This window comes from Ruditapes philippinarum, unplaced genomic scaffold, assembly GCF_026571515.1.
Source record: "Ruditapes philippinarum isolate M1 unplaced genomic scaffold, ASM2657151v2 ctg5775_1_1_1_1, whole genome shotgun sequence".
NCBI classification, from domain to species: domain Eukaryota; kingdom Metazoa; phylum Mollusca; class Bivalvia; order Venerida; family Veneridae; genus Ruditapes; species Ruditapes philippinarum.
In genome coordinates, this window is record NW_026862971.1 from 1 (window position 1) to 24,300 (window position 24,300).

Consider the following 24,300-nt stretch of genomic DNA (forward strand, 5'->3'; position numbering starts at 1 on the left):
CCTATTGATTTGCTCATCTGAAAAACAGTTTATTTTTTTCTGTGTGAAGGGGTCCATTTTCAATGAGTTTTCCAGCCAAACAATGTAATCATTGTATTCTTGATATCAATGATTGTTAATGCAGTTCATTCCTATCAAATGAAAGAAAATAATGTTTTGGTTACTTTTTATAGAAAATATAAAGTTTAATTCAGTCAGCAATTTATAACAGTCATTTTCTTAGAGTTCAAAGGATATAAAAAAAGTTACCATGTAATCATTAGTCTCTGCGTGCCCCACATGTATTATCTATGTAATAAATTAATTGGTTGTATCCTCACATTTAGAAACACCTGGCCTCTTCTATTTTTTTACGTTGGTAATGTTTTGCTAACCAAGATATTTTACAACTCAGAGCTAACTCCTCCCTAATATAATGCAATTTGTTAGACTGGTTAGACGACAGATTAGGTAAATTTTATTTAGTTAGTACACATTAACCAAAGTTAGACTTAGCACAAATTTGAAAAATACTACAATGTGATTGGACAAAAAATAATGTTGATCATTAATTTGTGTTTAATGTGCACACCGAAATGAAAGTGGGTGGTTTAAACGATATTGCTCTACATTATATTGCTCTACATTATCTAAAGTCGCAGCAGTAGGTCAAATGCGTATAATCTGTGTCGACACCGCTAACGGACGAGTCGTGTATTGTTTACCCATATTCTGACAGAAATTAAACATGTTTCCAACATTTTATGTGATCTTACAAACAGTTTTGTTAATTATAGGAACATACATCTTTTATCATGCTGTTTCGATATTCATCAATTATCGACAAAACAAGAAAATATTTAATGGAGCTAAGGGTCCAGAAAAACATCACTGGTTGTTTGGCAGTTTCTTCTATGTAAGTTTTTTATTTTTTATTATGTCAAAACGGGAAAAATTTAACAAATATATTGTTAAAGTGTCAAGACGATGTACCGTAAAAAATATAAAATCAATCCGTTATATTACCAACTGTTTTATTTAAAATGACCTTATTCGTGATATTTACAGATAAAATTTTAGGGGTTATGATATGTCACATATTTTATCTGACGAAATTGTTTATATGTTTTCATTAAATGCACTATAATCACTATTTAGGTACAGCAAATTCGGGTTTAAGAAAATTTTGTAAATAGTTGATCTTAAATGCTTGCTCTCTCCTGATTTGACGTACTATAAACCGTTCATATGAACCGAGTCTGCAACTTTGTCAATTTTGCCGTGTTGGACTTTTGTAGGGATTCTGTTGTTCACTATTTTGTTAGTATAGCTAGCTATTTTACGAGTGAAAGAAACTATAAGGAGGATGATTTAAAGTATAAGAACCATTTGTCGCTATCACGTTATCACGAAAAAAAAACACAATAATTTTTTTAATAACTACGATATTAAAATTTTGATGGTACACAATTATAAAGAAATATTTTCCTCTCATTGTTTTGTTGGTTTGTTTGTTTTTTGGGTTAACGTCACATCGACACAGTATAGGTCATATCGCGACGTTCCAGCTTTACTGGTGGAGGAAGAACGGGCACCTGAGTAAAACCACCGACGTTCCGTAAGCTAGCTGGATAGCTTCCTCACATGAAAGAATCCAAAGTCCCTGTCGGGATTCGAACCCACAGCGGTGAGGGGCAAGTGGTTAATCAGTCAACGACCTTAACCACTCGGCCACGGACGCCCCCCTCATTGTTTTGAAGTAAGCAACATTTTAAAATTCAAGGATAGAAACCCGAAAACGAGTTCGGTGGTTGTATTCTAAAACGACTTTGTTGTCATATTCTTAAGCATACAAAGTTTAAATGAATTCTACTATACTGTTTTCATTCTGCCTATACATATTTATGTCACTACAGAATACGCCTTTAATTATATGCTTTCATAGTCTATGTGCCTAAAAATCATAACCATTTTGTATGGAAGTAAAATATTGTTGTTTTTTTTTCTGAAGTTATTGACAATAAATTATTCTAGATTAATTTATAGGTTAAAACTATTTCTAAAAAAGAGTTTAAATTGAGAAATGGAGAATGGCTAAAAACTGTCTTTTATGTGCGTTTAGTTGAGTTCCGTATAGATTTGTATATATTTTCACACAATGGACAGTTTGTGTAGTTTCTATTACTTAAATTATGTATTATATATTCTATATTATACCTAATTTGCATACGCCATTCTTGTTATTTAATATGACGTCATCCGGTCCATAAATCGCATACAAACCGGCTACCCAGTCTATAATTCTTATATCGATTGGATGATGTCATATTAAATATAGAAGGGTGTATGCAAATGAGGTAAAATATTTCATTTTACTGTGAAATGATTCTTTTACTGAATTTATCGTTATGTTTCACATAAATTTATTACATGTTGCGTTTCTGGTCATATACCATCCTCAGTCTGACCAACCAATCCGTAAACTTGCATATTGCCCGAAAGGCCATGTTTTATTTGTTAAATATTGCACAGTTGTAAAAACAATCCATGTAAACCATACAAATGGAAAGCAATATTCTAGTAGTTCCGTTGTGAATGCTCTTAAGTACTTTGTATTCGTTCTATTCAATTGTCAAATAATTTGACACTTGTACTTTGAAGGTAAAAAGAAAATAGGTAAGAATAATGGTATATCTTCTGTTAAGCGATATCACTGAAATACCTAGATGCATAAGGTTAAATGGTCATTTTTGGAATGAAAAAATATTTGGAGCATAATTTTAGATGGACAGTAGAATTATTTTATTCACATGTTTCTTTTTTAATGCATAACAGTTAACAATGCATGTAATGATATGAATTTATTATGTTTAGAATGTAAATATTGTGAATCAGTCCGGCTTCAAGATAACGTAGCCTCTCGCGTCAAATATTGGTATTTTAATCCTTTTTATAAACGGGAACCCGTGACACACATTTTGAAAGCAATTTTTTTAACTCTTTCATATTTTGTCGAGTTATTTTTTGAAAATGACAAAACGTTATACTTTTCACTAACATATTGGTTAACTCCGATATTATTATACAAAAATTGACACATATGTGACATGATTTTAACTTGATTTTGGTAATAATTAATTTTATAATTTATTAAGTTTGGTCCAAGTGCATAGACCTGGAGGAAAATTATATTGAAAAAGAAGAGGTAGCCTCAACCCGACTAGGTTTGGCTGGTAATTTATTGAATCGTCGTCGTAGAAATTTCTGTATTGACTATTCACCTAATGAGGAATTTTATTTAGATTATATTAGAAAAGAATTTCAATACACACATTGTTTTGTACATAATAACAAATAATTTTCTTATTCAATTTGTTATTATAATTTTGAACATTCTTATTTACAAACACTATGCCATAAAACAAAGCTATTAGTCACTGGTAATATATAGAATAATAATTATGAAAAAAATAATACTTTATAATAATAGTAAAAATAATGATGATAATTATGATAATGAATAACAAATACAATTGTCATCATTACATGTATTATGATATTGATAATTATGATGATAATGAAAAGAGTACGAGGAAGAAGAAAAAATGATATGAAGAAGAAAAAGAAGAATATTTATATATAGTGAGATCATAAATAGAATCACGAAAATCTAGTTTGTTGTCGCTCAATATTTTCTTATTATTGTTTTTCGTAGTTTCCGACAGATTTGCACGAGCTAACAAAGTATTTGATGGAAATGGGTAATAAATATGGAAGTGAACAAGGCTATGTTGTACTCTGGGGACTGCTGGGAAAACCTGTTTTGTTTCCAACATGTCCACGTGTTACTGCAAAACTGTTAAAAGGCAATGGTCAGTATTTTTTTATAAAATTTATGTTTGTTTGAATAGATAGAAGATGCATATTTCAGTGATAAACAGAAAAGAAAAAAAAACAAGGGGTTAAATGTATTGTTCTTTAACTTAATATTATCATTTAAATCGGTAACGAGCCATTTTTCCGTGATATTAAATGATGGTCATGTAAAATGTTTTGGAACCTACATTGTTTCCAGCTTAATTTGTCTGATGAATATAGTTAAACAAGTCTGTTTAGACCGGATATTGTCAGTGGTTTCTGATGTGCTGACATAAACATACAGTGCTAATAGATCAAGAAACGTGAAAAGCGTATTTGTATTTTATTTATTTTGCTTTGAAATATTTGATTGGCATATAGACCAACAGTTTATCATGAAAATACATTTTCCTTTATGATATGTAATTTTTCGTTTGAACAGAACCCAAGTCGAGGGGATTAGATGGAGGTTACAAACATTTATTACCGTGGCTAGGAGAAGGTTTGCTTGTAGCTAACGGTGAAAAATGGGCGCGAAACAGACGTCTACTGACTCCCGCCTTTCACTTTGAGATTCTGAAGCCGTACATAAATGTTAATAACCAGTCTGCAGATGTGTTTGTTGTAAGTTTTCCTAGTACTCATAAAAATAGAAATCAAAGTGTACACAATCAACTTTGCCCCTACTCAATATTTGACTTTAGCATCTGGTCTTAGGATTTTATATTTTATTAAAGCAAAGTTTTTCCTTTCTATGTTTAGAGAACAGTCACACATTAATGTCTCGTTAGAATTTATAACTTCTAGATGTCCGAGCTAATGTGCCTCATTTTCATAACGGTGAAATTGCCAAAGAATTTTATTTAGTTTAAGCACTGTATATTATTTAATTATGCAAAAATATCTGAAATAATTAATTCTATTTAATATTTCTAGTACTATGTTTAGATATTGTTAATATTTCTTCTCTCGCAGAAAAAACTTGCAGCTAAAGCAAAAACCAGTGAAAGATTTGAAGTGTTCCAGTACGTCAGTATGTATACATTGGAGGTTATATTGAAATGTGCTTTCTCATACAGCGAAGACGTTCAAACAGCGGGGTAATGATTTGAGTCTTGCTTAATTAGATTTGGAATAACATTTTGTTTAAAATTTAAGGTAGACCATGGGTAATGCATTACCTCCACTTTGAAGAGTATTCAAAAAGGCTAGAATCGCTTGTAAACTACATTGAAAGTGAGGGGCGTGGGTTCAAACCCCGGAAGGGACAACTTTTTTTTCTTTATTTTTTTTTAACATTATTTATGTATCTGTCTGTATGGAAGAAAAAATGTTTGATTAAAATTATATAATTATTTTAGGTATTTATTGTGCTAAATAATGCCAAAATTTATAGCAAATATGATACCAGATATTTTCAAATTTCGATAAAGTAAAAACTACACGGTAAAAGTATTTTATATTTCGCAGGATCAACTAATATACCTTTGAAAAAATTTAGACAAGCTTTGATACCAGACCCTCATTTTGATAGATTTAAGGGATATTTTGAATAAGGCATTTTAGATAGGGAAATGGTAAATTTAGTGTTAAAAGTGGGTGGGGTAGGGTAACATTTTTCTTTTGTGATCGCTTTTCGTCCGGCGTCCGTCCGTCCGTCCGTCGTCCGTCCGTAAACTTTTACTTTAAATGACATCTCCTCATAAACCACTAAGCCAATTTCATCCAAACTTCACAGGAATGTTCCTTTGGTGGTCACCTTTAAAAATTGTTCAAAGAATTAAATTCCATGCAGAACTCTGGTTGCCATGGCAACCGAAAGAAAGAACTTTAAATATCTTCTTTTAAAAATCATAAGAGATAGAGCTTAGATATTTGGCATGAAACATCTTCTAGTGAGTGTCTACCAAGTTTGTTCAAATAAAATCCCTGGGGTCAAAATTGGCCCCGCCCCGGGGGTCATTGATTTTCCCTATATGCATATAGTAAAAACTTAAAAATCTTCTTTTAAAGAACCCAAAGAACAAGAGCTAAGATATTTAGCATGAAACATGTTCTAATGGGTGTCTACCAAGTTTGTTAAAAAAAAGCCCTGGGGTCAAAATTGGCCCCGCCCCGGGGGGTCATTGATTTTCCTTATATGCATATAGTAAAAACTTAAAAAATATTCTTTTAAAGAACTCAAAGAGCTATGGCTAAGATATTGAGCATCAAACATTTTCTAATAGGTGTCTACCAAGTTTGTTCAAATAAAAGCCCTGGGGTCAAAATTGGCCCCGCCCTAGGGGGTCATTGATTTTTCCCTATATGCATATATAGTAAAAACTTAAAAAATCTTCTTTTAAAGAACCAAAAGAGTTAGAGCTAAGATATTTAGCATGAAACATGTTCTAATAAGTGTCTACCAAGTTTGTTCAAATAAAAGCCCTGGGGTCAAAATGGGCCCCGCCCGGGGGGGGGTCATTGATTTTCCCTATATACATATAGTAAAAACTTGAAAAATCTTCTTTTAAAGAACTCAAAGAGCTATGGCTAAGATATTTAGCATCAAACATTTTCAAATAGGTGTCTACCAAGATTGTTCAAATAAAAGCCCTGGGGTCAAAATTGGCACCGCCCCGGGGTTATTGATTTTCCTTATATGTGTATAGCAAAAACTTAAAAAATCTTTGAAAAAACCAAAATACCTAGAGTTAAGATATTAAGCATGAAACATCTTTTAGTGAGTGTCTACAAAGTTTGTTCAAATAAAAGACCTGGGGTCAAAATTGGCCCCGCCCCGGGGTCATTGATTTTCTTTATATGTGTATAGCAAAAACTTAAAATCTTCTTTGAAAAAACCCAAATAGCTAGAGTTTAGATATTAAGCATGAAACATCTTCTAGTAAGTGTCTACAAAGTTTGTTCAAATAAAAGCCCTGGGGTCAAAACTGGCCCCGCCCCAGGGGTGTCATTGTTTTTAGCTATATGTGTATAGTAAAAACTTAAAAAAACTTCTTTTAAAAAGCCCAATGAGCTAGAGCTTAGATGTTTAGCATGAAACATCTTCTGATGGGTGTCTACCAAGTTTGTGCAAATAAAAGCCCTTGGGTTAAATTGGCCCTGCAACGTTGGGGTGAGGGTTGGGTGGGCCTATATACAGGTGAGCGACCTCAGGGCCATCATGGCCCTCTTGTTATACATATTAAGAACATTTTGTTTAGAAACAAACATTTTGCTTGTGTAATGTGTTGCCTGAATGTTACTATTTATTGCTTAACAATGAGCAATAGAAAAACATTTTTTATAATGATGATATTACAGATTATTTACAGTTTCCTCATTTCTGAAAATAAGCCCTTCTAATGGCAAAGTCTTAGTTCAGAAATATATCCATAACTCATAAACCACACGGGAAATTTTAGTCAAATTTTGCATAAAGGTGACCTTGAAGACATATAACTGTCCTATGTTGTCAATTTTACAGTTCCTTATGGTGCCCATTACCCATGGTCTACCTTAAACATACAAAAAGAGCAAAGGCCTTTGTAAAAACAAACTTAACTGTTAACAATGCCAGGAGGACGATTTAAATTATAGACCAATTAATCACGGAAGACATGCTGTCTTTACGGTCAAAAGTCATGATATTTTTCCTTTAAAAATTAAATTTATATTACATGCTGAATCTCGAGTAACTGTTGAAAATTTAAATTTCAGTGATTCTAACGAATATGCGAATACAGTGAGTAGAATAACCGACGCTCTTACATACAGGTTCCTGTGAGTTATACTTTCTTGTTATTTTTTTTCTTGTGTCTGTTTGTCGTTTTGACAAATTATGTTATTTTTGCAATATTCAGTATTGCCTGCACTCCTTATACATATTTCCTAGTAAATATCGGTGTTCTAAATTTGAGTTTTTGTGAAAATGTAGTGAAATTTATAACAACGTTTCTAACGTGAAATTCTATTAGATAAGCAAAAAGTTGATATTATTTATATAATTATATGGCTCCTCAGCATATATGTTTTTAATTATTTTTATTTGTTAGAAAATTAGTAATAAAGATTTCATAACTGTCTATATTTGGTTAATTGCAATATGACCCGTGCCTAAAAGGCTTACAACATATCAAATAGCATGACAAATATCTTTGCAGGACGCTTTTCAAAATGGCATTATTCGTAAAATTAAGCTTTTTAAAGTCTTTGTTTATACAATATTTTTATTGATTTTACAAATTCCTAGCAATCCATTGATGCACTTTGATGTCATTTGGAACCTGAGTTCAACCGGACGACAGTTTAAAAAAGATTGTGATTTTGTTCATGCAGTAGCCGAGGAAGTAATTGACAAAAGGAGAGATGCTTTGGTAATTTTAATTAAATGACTGGTAACTCCTGTTTAACTAAAGATAAATGTAGCTTTTAAATTTCAAAAATATAATTTAATTAATAAGAAAAAAATAATATAAAAAAATCTCGAAACAATTAAAGTGATCCCTCGGAAGCATTAATCGCACCAAAATTACAAGAGAATTACAGACCCAGATTGATTGAGTCTGTACATGATGGATAATGAATACGTGCAACACCCCCAAGCCACACTTTTGAGAACACTAAAAAGTTTAAAATCTCTCCTTAAAATAAAGCTATAAAGGGACTGCACATGCATCCGTGTGGCACACATACTGCAACAATTTTTTTAAAGTTTTTGTCTAATATCAGAATAAACAAGACAGTACCAAGAGTAGCAGTTACACCGACTTTCTTGATATTCTTCTGACAGCACGTGATGAAGACGGACAGGGTCTTACAAAACTAGAGATACGGAATGAAGTGGATACTTTCTTGTTCGAAGGTGACGTTTATAAGGAAAAGATGATTGTTTTTTATGTTACAAAATAAAAGCATCATATTTTTCTGGTATTAAATTTGAATCAAGATATGTATAAAATGATTATAAGTTATCAAGGACTGGCTTTATTTAATTGACTTTTACACTTTTGCTGCTAATAGCCACATAATATTGTAAACCACAAATTACTTGATATTGTGGTCCATACATTATTCTTATATGTTTCCGTTACATAAACATTTATATAAATTATGATAACGTATGACAAATTGTTTTTTAGGTCACGACACAACAGCCAGTGCAATATCATGGATCTTGTATTCTTTGGCAGAGCACCCTGAATGTCAACAAAAATGTCAGACTGAGATAGATGAGATACTTGCAGGCAGGGAAACAGATGAGCTGGAGTGGTATAAAAATTGTTCCCTTTATCGTGACATTATTTTAAATTTGTGACTTCTTACATCGTGCTGGATGGAATGTTTCTTTTAAAAAAGTTTCCCTTAAAATTATCGATGAATGTTTTTCATGGAATGTAGAAGAATATTTCTTAAAAGCATATATTTTCTAAAGAACCTGTTCAAAATTATGGCATTAATGAGGGACACGTGTTACAGTCTGATCAGGATCCATGCTGTTCGCTATCAGTTTCTCTACTTGTAATAGAGTTGGTAAGCGAACAGCATGGATCCTGATCAGACCGCGCGGATGCGCAGGCTGGTCTGGACCCATGCTGGTCGCAAAACCATTATGTTGGTTTTGTCGTGACGCGGCACATTTTATTGCGTTGGTATCTCCAAAACTACTTAAGGAAATGGATCCAAACAGTTATTTGAGGGCATAAATATCATTCAAAGTCCAATAACTCTTAAGATGGATTTTTAAATAGTAAAAAATATCATTATATAATTATAGGTCTGACTTGAGTCACTTAGAATATCTTACTATGTGTATAAAAGAAGGAATGCGCCTACATGCTCCGGTCCCGGGTATAACACGAGACACCACTCAAGACTTTGATCTAGACGACAGAGTTGCTCCTAAAGGAACACAAGTCATTGTTAATATTTGGGTATTAAACCACATGGAAAATATTTGGGGCCCTGATCACATGAAGTTTAAACCAGAACGATTTTCGAAGGAAAGAATTGACCAAATTGAACATTTCCAGTATGTGCCATTCTCTGCAGGACCAAGGTGGGTTTTATAGATGTAAATAGAAGGGGAAAAAACGGAATGCCTAAAGAATATATTGAAATTTATTTACATATAAACATGTGTGGATGTTTAAGGTATAACTTATATCTACGATGACGAAAGTAAAACTGTTATATTGCCAACGTCATAGGAACATTTTTGTATTTTTGTCATATTTGCTAAAAAAACACTCTTTTTTTGAAGTAATAAGCACCTGATGAAAATATTTAAAATGTTTTCGATGGACTTTTGAATACAAGCGTAATTTGTTCTTGCTCTAAAATTAAAAAAAATGATGAGATTTTTTAAGTTCCGAATTCTTATGCACTAACATAACTGTAAAATGTATTCTCATATTTACTTTATGATATTATATTTTTTATTCAAGATCAAGGATTTGGGGTCTCTGTGGGCGGTCGTTTAAGTTAGCTGAACTTGAATCCCTGTATGATATTTTTTTACTGGGTACTTTTGGATTCTTTAAAATGAGGAAGCTTTCCAGCTGATATTGAACATCCGGTGGTTTTTACTCGGGCACCCACTCGTGTCTGAAATATTGATGTCTGCAGTCAAAAAAGGGAAAAAAAGCTTGCAAAATCGGAATATGAACTTTATTTTGTTCTTGTGACTATACTTAGTAAGGAAGAAGAAAATAGTTTGTTCTATTTACTTTTTTGAACAAAGCATTGCCTTTTGACTGTCTTTTTTAGAAACTGTATCGGACAAATATTTGCCATGAATGAAGAAAAAGTAGTCCTTACAAAGCTTCTTAGAAAGTAAGTAAATTTTATTAATATATCGTTTAAATAGGAAACAGTATCAAATATTTGCTTCAATATACGTGGGTAAAAGTAAACGTACAAGTACTTGCTAGAGAATTTTTTCATTTTTATATTTATACTAAATATTCTTGAAAGAAGAGAACATTCAAGAACAATAATAGTTGAACCTTGCAATGTTTTGAGTGCAACATCTCTCACACCTATTGAATGACTTGGTTCTGTTCATTGAACGTCGCCCTTCCTTGTTGATCTTTTGTTATTGTTGTTGTTGTTGTTTTTATCCATATTTGAAGCGGTACCCAATTCTCAACAATGAAAATGTTCGTTGATATGATCCTGATAGACAGGAAAAAATATAACAACACTGTAAAGTTCGCGGCGATCACGACACATTTCTGCTGTTGTTAAGACTACTGGGTCTATTTTTTAAAAAATATGTTTAATTTAAAATGATGATGTTGAAATGTTTTGAAATTTTACATTTCAGTTTTACATTTCGTCTTGACACATCACATACAGTAAAACGTAAAATATCGACTGTCATGAGAACACAAAATGGAATGTACATGTTTGTTGAGAAACGAAGACCAACCATTTATTGAATTTTAGACAAAGTCTTGTTTTGTATCGAGGAGATATATGAAAGGCATCTCTGACCTGAAATGTACGGTGTATATAAAACTGTAGCTTACAAAGAATGTAGTGTATAATGGTGATAATAATGGTGATAATAATTTATATATATTTAGAATATGCAATACTTATTTATTTTATGTTCATTTTTAAAGCACTTTTTATGATTAAAACAGCCAGACAACAAAATTATACATGTTTATGAATATCCAGAAAGCGTTAATTATATAATATATTTCACAGAGTAAACAAAAAAATTAGTATTTACATGAGTGGTGTTACAGTTGGTGTTTACAAGTGGAATGAAATTAAATTAAATTTTATGCAAAACAACAATTTTTCATCATTTCAAGCTTTTTCAGCATGGTTTACGTTTAGAGGTCATCGCTATTGACGTCATATGACGCTGACAATGGAACAGAATAAGTTTATTTTCCAAATATGGACCTTTTCAGGCATTACAATCATATTATATAACAAGCATGTATGAATAACATAATTATATAGATGCCTTAGCTTTGATTCTTATAATTCAACGTGAACAACAAAAGATAATTATTTTAAGAACTATTTAGAACGTCAAATACTGATATAACATGCCCATAATTCTAAGAAATTCAAGAAAACATGTTATGGAAATAATGGACACATTCAATTAACTCTCCCCAATGTGTATTACAGACAGAGTCTCTACTATTTTTTCACATGAATAGTGTTTTGATATTTATCAGAGAGAATTGGTAAATGATCACAATTGCCATTTAATGCCTCACAAAATACACCAGTTCTCGCATTGGTGTCTCAACAAATAAGTATTTCACTTTTTAAGCTAAACTGGTTAATCTCCCTCTCCGAACGAAACGATGAGATCTTTTATATCATGACAAACACAAAGCACGGCATTTACTAACGTAACATGTTTAACATATCATAAATACAAATAAGTCACAGAAGAATCAAAACACGTCAACTACAATTGAATGACTTTCGTCTAAATACTGCTTTCAGAATATCAATTGTCTTGGATATTTGGTGAACGCTTGTGAAATACATTAAGTGATAGAATAGAAGAAACTGAAATACTGTCACGTATTTATCAATAGGCACAATAGGTAAAATATACTTTTAAAAGTGAAGAATTTTCTTAAGAACTTAGGAAACATGTCTACAAGCACCTTAACAACTGTTTTGTATGTACCAATATTATGAAGTGATTAAAAATGATCTGACATTAATCACATTAATCACATTTATAAAAATATCTTGACAAATGTTGAACTATAATAAAGGATTGTAACCCCCGAGAAACCAACTTATAGCTGCAATTAAAGACTTGTACACTTTCAAGCTTACATTTTGTTATAATAGTATATGTTTTCTCACGTAAAAATGCCTAGCTTTTCTGCATTAATTACAATTGATGTTTGAATTTCCCCTTACTACTACATTTAAAGATGCAAACATATTCTTTACTACCCTGTTATATTGCAGAAATAAAATTCAAATAATTGCGAACATAAATTTCTGACCCTGCCATCGCGAATTCATGAATACGCGAAATAATCCGGGGATGAGGTTTTCGCGAAATAAAGATCACGCAAATATAAAGTGATTTACAGTATATGAAACAATTTTCACTGTAATTAAGGTAGACCATGGGTAATTGGCACCATAAGGAACTGTAAAATTGACAACTTAGGACAGTTATATGTCTTCAAGGTCACCTGTATGCAAAATTTAAATAAAATTTACCGTGTGGTTTATGAGTTATGGATATATTTCTGAACTAAGACTTTGCCATTAGAAGGGCTTATTTTCAGAAATTAGGAAACTGTAAATAGTTTGTAATATCATCATTATAAAAAACGTTTTTCTATTGCTCAATGTTAAGAAACAAAAAATAATATTCAGGTAACACATTACACAAGCAAAATGTTTGTTTCTAAACAAAATGTTCTTAATACATATAAAAATGTTACCCTACCCCACCCACTTTTAACACTAATTTTACCATTTCCCTATCTAAAATGCCTTATTCAAAATATCCCTAAAATTTATCGAAATGAGGGTCTGTTTTCAAAGTTTGCCTAAATTTTCTCAAAGGTATATTAGTTGATCATGCGAAATATAAAATACTTTTACCGTGTAGTTTTTATTTTATCGAACTTTGAAAATATCTGGTATCATATTTGCTATAAATATTGGCATTATTTAGCAAAAAAAAAATACCTAAAATAATTATATAATTTAAATCAAACTTTTTTTCTTCCATAAGGGATCAGAGAGATACATAAATAATGTTAAAAAGAAAAAATGAAAGAAAATAAAATTGCCCCTTCTGGGGTTTGAACCCACGCCCCTCAATTCCAATGTAGTTTTCAAGCGATTCTAGCCTATTTGAATACTCTTCAAAGCGGAGGTAATGCATTACCCATGGTCTACCTTAAAGGAAACAAACCAAAAAAGCGTTTCCCGAGAGTCATGCCATACTTGAAATGATTGAACTTTCTCTTTATGTTCAATTATGCTGCTTAACCTAAGTAATTTACAACGAATTTCAAGATGACTGAATGTTGCTAAAAAAGAAATAACGAAATATAATATACTGTTTCGTATATTAAATGCAAAATGTTTTATTTTTCTACAAATGAACATGTTTTTTGTCGCATCATTTACGATTGCTATTTTGAAGGAAAAGAGCAAGCAAGAACACTCTGTACGGTCATCTTTAAATTTATATATATTTCGTGATCAATTATGCACCATCGCCCTAATATCGCATTAACAATTATGTATGTAATATGTTCGAATGAAAAGATTAGATCCTTTATATCATTATCAACACAAACAGAGCACGACATTTACTAACTCAATTTACTCCGAAGTCGAGACGTTAGAGTCGATGACTTCTAATCCAGTTACCTCTCTGGCGTGGGTTCGATCATCGGTTCGATCATCGGGAGATGCTTTGGTAGTTTAGCGCGGAGGAAGGTAGTCTAGTGCTGGTGTAACTCTCCAGGAACGATGGTTAGGAAACTACCCGCCTATATGACTGAAATACTGTTGGGAAAAGGCGTAAAATGAAACAAACAAAAATGTTTTACATTATATTTAAAAATGACTTTCTTTTCTGCATTAATTAGAGCTGATGTTTGGAATTCCCCCTAGTACTACATTTAAAGATGTACACATATTCTTTAATATATGAAATGATTTTAACCGTTATAAAGGAAACAAAAAGCGTTTCCTGAGAGTCATTTCATGCTTGAAATGATTGACCTAAAAGACTTAACCATTGCATTTCATTGAAGTTTCATTATATGTTCAATTATTTTGCTTAACCTGAATAAAGAAAATCGAAATTCAAGATGTCTGAATGTTGCTAAAAAAGGAAATGAGAAAATAATATATTAAGTGCAAAATGTTTTATTTCTCTAAAAATAAATATTTATTTTTTTTGTTTGTTTGTTTGGTTTTTTTTTTTGTGTTTTTTGTTTTGTTTTTTTTTTTGTTAAATTCAGCATACGATTGCTTTTTTAAGGAAAGAGCCAACAGAACCTCTGTATTGTCAACTTTCAAATATATATATTTATTTCATTAACATTAATCACCATCGCTCTAGATATCGCATTAACATTATACATGTTATATGTTCGATTCCTTTTATAATATCATGATCAAACACCAAACAGAGCAGTTCATATACGAATTAATTTGCTATTGTTACATGTTTGAAAAATTGTGATATCATTAAGAAAGGAGTCACACATAAATGACGATTGAAGGAATTTCTATAAACACTGCTTTGGTGGAATATTCTGTTGAACGTTTGTAAATATGATATAGTGATAGAAGGACGAAACTGAAAATACTGTAAACGATTATTGCATTTATTGAACTTTTTAAGTCTATACATTGTATTAAAGCAATGTTTGAGTATTAACATCGAAATCAAGATGATGATGTTGCTAAATAACGAAATGAAACAGAGTTATTAAATGCAAAATGTTTTATTTCTCTAAAAACGAACAATTTTTCAAAATTTAATCTGTCGAATACGCCGATTGCTTTTTGAAAAAAGACCCAGAAAGATTACTCTGAACAGTCATCTTTAAATTAATATATATTTCATAAAAAAATTATGCACTCATCACCTAACATCGCATTAACAATTATGCATGTTATATATTCGAACGAAAAGAAAATTAGATTTTAATATACATGAACACACAAACAAAGAGGAATTTACTAACTTTTATTTAATTATGTGTAAAATGTTTTTACATTTTGATATTATTAAAAAAATGAGTCGCAGAAAATTCAGAACAAATAAATGACGATTGAAGGACTTTCGTCTAAAAACTGCTTGCAGAATATCAATTGTTTTGGATATTTGGTGAACGTTTGTGAAATACATTAAAGGTAGAGACTGAAATACTGAAGTATTGATCAAAAGGCAGATGTGAAAATTAATCCTGCTGTACAGGTGGTATAGTATGTAGTTTAAAATTAATTTCAAAATAAAATTGCATGTTATATATATATAATAATACTATAAGTTTTATGATTTTAATAAGAACTCAGCAAACATGTCTGTCTGCACATTTACAACTGTTTTGTAAGTACCAAAGATAGTTACCTCATAATGATGAAGCAATTCAAAAATTCTGACATTAATCAGATGTATAAAAATATCTTGACCAATGTTGGGATATTATTTAAGGATTGTACTTTCTGTGAACCCCCTCATTTCGGACATTAAGGAACTTGTAAAGTTTCAAGCTTTTTTTTGTTATAAAACTATGTTTTCGAACGTAAAATTGCCTTTCTTTTCTGTTTTTTTTTTCTTCTGATTTTTGTTGTTGTTGTTGTTGTTTTTTTTTTTTTTTTTTTTTTTTTTTTTTTTTATATATAGAATTTGATTTTGAATTCTTCCTAATAAAGATGTAGAATATTCTTAAATATATAAATTAAAAAAATACCGTTATAAAGGAAACAGGAACAAACAAACAAAACGTTTCCTAGGATTCATGTCATACTTGAAAATGATTGAACTAAAATACTTAAAGCGATTTGTCTTTTTACACACATTTTCAGTAATTCAACATCGATTCCGGTCGATTCCGGAATTAAGGTCGAGTCCGGTAAGTCGTGAAACCCAAAAAAATGTACAAAAAGGAAGTATAACCAAAATTTATTATACTTTTTATTAGAAGAAAGTGCTAAATTAAACAAGTTTTTCTTTTTGTTAAAAGGTTTGTTCATTCGGAACCCTCACCATTCCCTACATTCGGTTTAAAAAATGATTGAAAATAGTTAAACAGTGATGAAAAAAATTACAATGAAATTTTTTGACAATATGGAAAAATGAGTTTATTTTTAAATTGGTAAATTTATGCTGAAACAAGGAGTGGGTGGTGGTTGGATGTATTTTTGTATTTAAAAAAAAGTAAAAATAAGGGGGGGTGGTCATTTTATATTTTCCAGCCACGTTTGACTGACGGATTAAAAAAAAGGCCCCAAGGCAAAATGGGCCTTGGGAGTTTCGGAAATAAATTAAGCGGTATTGGCTTTAAGGTTATAAAGAAAGTAAAAATAATTTTAAATTTTGTATAATTTCACAATTCAAAAATGTTTTCGTTAAAATTGTAATAACTCATTTAACCCGATAAATTTTTTAAACCCGTCGAAATGTATCTGTAACGTTCTGTTTATAAAAAGAGTGGGACAGTCTTTTTTATATTAAGGTAGACTTAAACAATTTCCAGCATCAACTATTGGTCATTTATGCAACATCACATGTATATCAGTCAGTCTTTTGAAAAAAATAGTTAAGTTAGCTCAACTTGACAATGAAAAAATAAGTATTCTGACACTTTAATATATAGCAGTTTGATATGCTTACCACTAACTGTGGTATTTTGACCCGCGTATCAATTAACAATAATGAAACGGTTTAATTACTCAGAAATAAATACTATATAACGACTTTGAAATAAATAAGAAACTACAAATAAATTATGATAAATGAATAACATAATATAACTTTAAATGATTAATCGAACATTGTCATTGAACAATATACATATTTTATTGTTAATTACAAAATATATTTTCCAGTTGGATAAAGTTGACATTCCGGAATATGTATTCTTTTCATTACCTAGATCAAAGGAATATAGACGTAATTATGGTAAATCTGGAGGTATCGGTGTTTATGTAGTTTATTAGTTTATTTCAGTCTCTTTCATATGCATACATATATACATAAAACATATTAAAATTTGATAAAAAAATACATATGACCATTCTACAATAGAATTATAAGAGACTATATCATGCATATACTTATCATTATCCATTTACAATTGATATTTAGTTCCTATTGTTAACAGTAAAGATACATTATAAGAACATTTTACATCATAAAAGTTAGATTATCCCCACTGACCTTCAATAAAAAATAAATGAAGAAATGCTGTAAGATATTTTGATAATAAATCTCTAAGTGTTCTAAAAAGTGACACTATTCCACAAATTTAATAAAACTATATCACCCATGGTCAGACCATGGATGATTGGTCAGTGGTGATATTCTATACATTAGTAGGTAAAACAACTTATCATGTTTAAAACAGATATGTTTCATTTGTATCATACAAATTACTATCATCACATTTGTACAATAAAAATTTACTATCATGTACTATAAGCACCGATCATCTGAAAAAGATGTTAAAAGACTATACTTAAATTAATTTAAAAAAGAAACTAGAACACTATGTGGTCTGAAAAAGCTTACTTGTACAATATATTGTAGCGGAGTTGAAGAATATTGTAACATGTTTTGGCTGTGACTTTAACAATATCAATGTTGGAGAGAATAAATACAAGTTTATCTTCATCAGAGAGGTCAACAAATTCTGGTCTTATGTTACGTGCTTTTTCGAACATAGGTAACCTAATGTGCTCATATGCATTACAAGATAATAATACATGTTTTTTACATTCAACTGTAATTTTACATATTGGACATATTCTACTGTCAACAGCAATGTTTTTCATATCTACCAGTTTCAAGCTTTATGGATCTACTCCACATCTGAATTTTGCTAGTGCAGACATGTGTTTACGTGGCAAATATCGTTTTACAATAATTTCAGTTTTATAATCATTTTTTAACAACTTAATAGGTTCATAATTTATTACCACCATTCCCATTTAGACTTACATTCCTATTAAGCTTACGCTATCCATTCATCTTTAATAATGACATACATTTTTGAACAACTTTTCACAAAAAGACTTAGATGAGACTGTTGCAGAACCACGTGCATACTCTATTAAATTCAACTTTTCCATATAATTATAAATATAAATTGCCAGTTTTTACAACCTATTGCTGCTCTTGGCGCAAACAAGTAAAAAAAATTTTATAATTAACTCTATTTACATTCATTCTAAAAATCTATGCCTTGTTGACATACAGATCTCCATTGTTTCACATGTGTAGGCTGCCAAGCTAATTCTCCAAATAAAGCTGCTGTAGGTGTATACCGCCCTACCCCCAGATAAAAACGCATTGCCCTATTCTGTATCGTTCAGTCTTATCTCAGTATGTTAATTTAGAAATGAACTGTATAGATTATGTCCTATGGTTGTCGTTAGATACTGCTATTACCAATTCCTTGAAAATGTCTTAATTGGTGCTATTTATTTGCCACCAGAGAATTCCCGCTTTTTTACTATTGACGAATTTGATATGTTTGAAAACAATGTTGTTAATATGTGTTGTAAATTTAAATAGGTATACTTCATTTGCGACTTTAACTCAAGGACGTCCGAGTTAAGAGAATTCGTACCATCTGACCCATTTTTATGCGATTTCTTTGACGTAGATATATAAACGCAATCGTATTTTGATAAGCATTTAATTTTAGAGAATTTGTCCGTGCCATTAGACAGGAAATCCCAAGATCGTAGAATAAATTCTCATGGTTTACGCTTGATAGATATATGTCGAAATAATAATATGTTTATTTTAAATGGTCAAATTGGAAACGATCAAAATGGTGCACAAGTCTGTCATTGATTACGTTATTTCATCGGCTTATTGTTTTGAGTATTTTAATGTTATTGAAACGGAAACTTTACTTTGAGACGGACATAGTTTATTAAGTTTAGTAATTGGTGTTTCGTCCTACCTGAACCGATTCAACAAACTAAAAGTGAAACACAACATATACATTGGCAAAATGATAAACTTACACAATACCGTAATAACATAGACTTGAGACGCTTGCAACGTATTACTGAACAGCTTAACTCCTCCCCACAGTCACAACAAACAGTTGACTATATTACACATCAGGTAAGCGACCTACTTTCTACTGCGGCAAACACTATTTTCTCGTGCGCGTAGTAAATTTTATAATAAAAGGCCTTGGTTTGGTCCCGAGTGTCATCGAGCTAGGAAACATTATCACCGCGTTAAGAAAAGGTATCAACAATACCTTAGTGATTAAATTAAGCGTCTATTAAATGAGGCTAGCAAGTCTTATAAACGTATTATATATCGTTTTGTGCAACAATATAAACATAAAATGTCAATTTATCTAAGATCTTTGCAAACAAATAATCCTAAGTCCTACTGGAACTTTTTGAATAGATTAAATCCAAAGCCTTCTAACAACAAGATGCCAAGCATGCACGATTTTTATAATTATTTTAACGATGCAAATACAGGCTCCTTGTCCTCTAGTGCAAATCCAATGCAACAAAATAATTTTAACGAAGAAATAAATTCCCAAATTACCACGAACGAAATAATAAGAAACATAAATTGCCTTAAGAATGGTAAAGCCTGCAGTCCTGTCGATAATATTCTTAACGAATACATAAAAAATACACAGGATATTTTTTACCGATTTACACAAAACCTTTTCACATTGTTATAGACACAGGTCATCATGGCTTAATGGAGTTATCGTTCCATTATTCAAAAACAAAGGTGATCCAAAAGAACCATCCAATTACTGGCCCATTACTTTACTTAGTTGTCTTAGGAAATTGTTTACCTCAATACTTAACTGCAGATTAACAAAATATTTATAGATTTTTCTGCGGCATTTGTTATAGTAAATAGGACTAGTCTTTGGCTAAAGTTGTTAAATTCTAACATCAATGGTAAGGTTCTAAAAGTCATTCAAAATTAAATCTTGTGTTTCCCTTAATGGTGAATTGTCCCTCTTTTTGCATGCATGAATGGAGTCCGTCAAGGTGAGAATCTGTCGCCTCTTTTGTTCGCTCTTTTTCTTAATGATTAACAGACATGTATTGAAGATTCAGGTGGCATCGGTGTAAAACTTGAAGACGAAGTAAATGAATCTAATTGGCTTAAACTTTTAGTGTTTTTTTAATGCTGATGACACCGTTATTATTTCAGAGGACCAAACGGATTTCCAAATACGTTTTAACGCTTTTAATTCTTATTGAAGAGAATGGGATGTTACAGTGAACCTGAACAAAACAAAAGTTATTGTGTTCGGTTGTCGGTCTGTTTGTAACTACGAATTCAAACTTGGTGATAACATTCTCGATTTTTCTGATACATATCATTATCTAGGGGTTAAATTTTCAAGTTCCGGGTCATTTCTAAATGCCCGCAAACACATAGTTGAGCAGTCAAAAAAGCAATGTTTTTACTTTTCTCTAAAATTAGAAAAGCTGACTTACAAATTGACTTGAGCATAAAATTATTCGATCACACTGTCTTACCGATTCTAACATATATGGCTCAGAAATTTTGGCTTCGAAAACTTAGATATGTTAGAATCAGTTCATAACGATTTTTTGCGCAAACTATTAAACGCCCGTAGAAGTACACCTATTTATATATTACAAGGTGAATTGGGAAGGTATCCTATCTCAGTTGTAGTTAAAAGCAGGATGATAGGATTTTGGACACGCTTACTATCTGGTGACCATAACAAGTTATCGTTTAAACTTTATACATATATGGTAAATCGTCAAACTGCAACTTTTAAATGGACCTCACGAGTACGTTAAGAGAATACTTGTTTTAGCTGGCCGTTCATACCTGTGGTTAAATCAATTTTATACAAATTTACCGTTAAATACACGTGCATTGGTAAAACTCACGTTTATAGATCAGTACAAGCAACAATGGTACGGGAATTTGCAATCTTCTAATAAAGGCAAAATATATAACTCATTTAAATCCACATTAGAATTTGAATCATATTTTAACTTATTGCCGCATAGTGACGCATTTAAATTTCGGTCTTCTAAGGTCAAGGTCACATTGACCTTGTAAGCAAAAACGGTTTCCGATCAATAACTTAAGAATCCTTAGGTCTAGGAACTTCAAACTTGGTATGTTGATTGGTCATGATCAGCATATGACCCCTATTGATTTTGGGGTCAAGGGGTTAAAGGTCAAGGTCACATTGACCTTGTAAGCAAAAACGGTTTCCGATCAATAACTAAAGAACCCTTAGGCCTAGGAACTTCAAACTTGGTATGGTGATTGGTCATGATCAGAAGATGACCCCTATTGATTTTGGGGTCAAGGGGTCAAAGGTCAAGGTCACATTGACCTTGTAAGCAAAAACGGTTTCCGATCAATAACTAAAGAACCCTAAGGCCTAGGAACTTCAAACTTGGTATGGTGATTGATCATGATCAGCAGAAGACCCCTATTGATTTTGGGGTCAAGGGGTCAAAGGTCAAGGTCACATTGACCTTGTAAGCAAAAACGGTTTCCGATCAATAACTAAAGAACCCTTAGGCCTAGGAACTTCAAACTTGGTATGGTGATTGGTCATGATCAGAAGATGACCCCTATTGATTTTGGGGTCAAGGGGTCAAAGGTCAAGGTCACATTGACCTTGTAAGCAAAAACGGTTTCCGATCAATAACTAAAGAACCCTAAGGCCTAGGAACTTCAAACTTGGTATGGTGATTGATCATGATCAGCAGAAGACCCCTATTGATTTTGGGGTCAAGGGGTCAAAGGTCAAGGTCACATTGACCTTGTAAGCAAAAACGGTTTCCGATCAATAACTAAAGAACCCTTAGGCCTAGGAACTTTAAACTTGGTATGGTGATTGGTCATGATCAGCAGATGACCCCTATTGATTTTCGGTCAAGGGGTCAAAGGTCAAGGTCACATTAACCTTGTAAGCAAAAACGGTTTCCGATCAATAACTAAAGAACGCTTAGGCCTAGGAACTTAAAACTTGGTATGGTGATTGGTCATGATAAGCAGATGACCCCTTTTGATTTTGGGGTCAAGGAGTCAAAGGTCAAGGTCACATTGACCTTGTAGGTAAAAACGGTTTCCAATCAATAACTAAAGAACGCTTAGGCCTAGCAACTTCATACTTGGTATGATGATTGGTCATTGCCAGCAGATGACCTATTGATTTTGGGGTCAAGGGGTCAACAACTTGGCTGTCATTAATGTGGCCTACATGATTCATAAAATTTATGCATATATTATTTGGTAAGATTTGTAATAACTTAAATTGCTGAACACAACCTATAGGGTCACAATAATTATTACTTTGTGACTAGTCATGACCAGTAGATACTAGTTAACCTTATTATGCCCCCATTTCGAAGAAAAGGGGGTATATCTTTGCACTTGTCGGTCCGTCGGTCTGTAGACCAAATGGTTTCCGAGTGATAACTAAAGAACCCTTAGGCGTAGGAACTTCAAACTTGGTATGGTGATTGATCATGACCAGTAGATGACCCCTATTGATATTGGGGTCAAGGGGTCAAAGGTCAAGGTCACATTGACCTTGTAAGCAAAACATTTCCGATCAATAACTAAAGAACCTTAAGGCCTAGGAACTTCAAGTAAATGATCCCTATTGATTTTGGGGTCAAGGTCACATTGACCTTGTAAGTCAAAACGGTTTCCGATCAATAACTAAAGAACTTGAAGGCCTAGGAACTTCAAACTTGGTATGGTAATTGGTCATGATCAGTAGATGACCCCTATTGATTTTGGGGTCAAGGGGTCAAAGGTCAAGATCACATTGACCTTGTAAGCAAAAACGGTTTCCGATCAATAACTAAAGAACCCTTAGGCCTAGGAACTTTAAACTTGGTATGGTGATTGGTCATGATCAGCAGATGACCCCTATTGATTTTCGGTCAAGGGGTCAAAGGTCAAGGTCACATTAACCTTGTAAGCAAAAACGGTTTCCGATCAATAACTAAAGAACGCTTAGGCCTAGGAACTTCAAACTTGGTATGGTGATTGGTCATGATAAGCAGATGACCCCTTTTGATTTTTGGGTCAAGGAGTCAAAGGTCAAGGTCACATTGACCTTGTAGGTAAAAACGGTTTCCAATCAATAACTAAAGAACGCTTAGGCCTAGCAACTTCATACTTGGTATGATGATTGGTCATTGCCAGCAGATGACCTATTGATTTTGGGGTCAAGGGGTCAACAACTTGGCTGTCATTAATGTGGCCTACATGATTCATAAAATTTATGCATATATTATTTGGTAAGATTTGTAATAACTTAAATTGCTGAACACAACCTATAGGGTCACAATAATTATTACCTTGTGACTAGTCATGACCAGTAGATACTAGTTAACCTTATTATGCCCCCATTTCGAAGAAAAGGGGGTATATCTTTGCACTTGTCGGTCCGTCGGTCCGTCGGTCTGTAGACCAAATGGTTTCCGAGTGATAACTAAAGAACCCTTAGGCGTAGGAACTTCAAACTTGGTATGGTGATTGATCATGACCAGTAGATGACCCCTATTGATATTGGGGTCAAGGGGTCAAAGGTCAAGGTCACATTGACCTTGTAAGCAAAACATTTCCGATCAATAACTAAAGAACCTTAAGGCCTAGGAACTTCAAGTAAATGACCCCTATTGATTTTGGTGTCAAGGTCACATTGACCTTGTAAGTCAAAACGGTTTCCGATCAATAACTAAAGAACTTGAAGGCCTAGGAAC

General features: G+C 32.2%; 1 protein-coding gene across 1 annotated transcript; it reads left to right on the forward strand.

Annotated features, from left to right (window-relative positions):
• Positions 1-652: 652 nt before the first annotated feature.
• LOC132720816 (ultra-long-chain fatty acid omega-hydroxylase-like) lies at positions 653-11,568 on the forward strand. Its single transcript, XM_060705038.1, has 11 exons — positions 653-895; positions 3,695-3,851; positions 4,280-4,461; positions 4,813-4,937; positions 7,537-7,599; positions 8,069-8,192; positions 8,548-8,680; positions 8,958-9,087; positions 9,593-9,874; positions 10,585-10,650; positions 11,144-11,568. The coding sequence occupies exons 1-11, from the start codon at positions 728-730 to the stop codon at positions 11,256-11,258; spliced, it is 1,545 nt and encodes a 514-aa protein (XP_060561021.1). The 5' UTR covers positions 653-727; the 3' UTR covers positions 11,259-11,568.
• The last annotated feature ends 12,732 nt before the right edge of the window (positions 11,569-24,300 follow it).

Bases quoted from the DNA above. Each gene is read 5' to 3' on its own strand.
- LOC132720816 (XM_060705038.1), top strand. From the start codon at position 728: ATGTTTCCAACATTTTATGTGATCTTACAAACAGTTTTGTTAATTATA. The intron at 896-3,694 runs GTAAGTTTTTTA...TGTTTTTCGTAG, and splicing joins TGTTTGGCAGTTTCTTCTAT to TTTCCGACAGATTTGCACGA. The intron at 4,938-7,536 runs GTAATGATTTGA...TTTAAATTTCAG, and splicing joins GAAGACGTTCAAACAGCGGG to TGATTCTAACGAATATGCGA.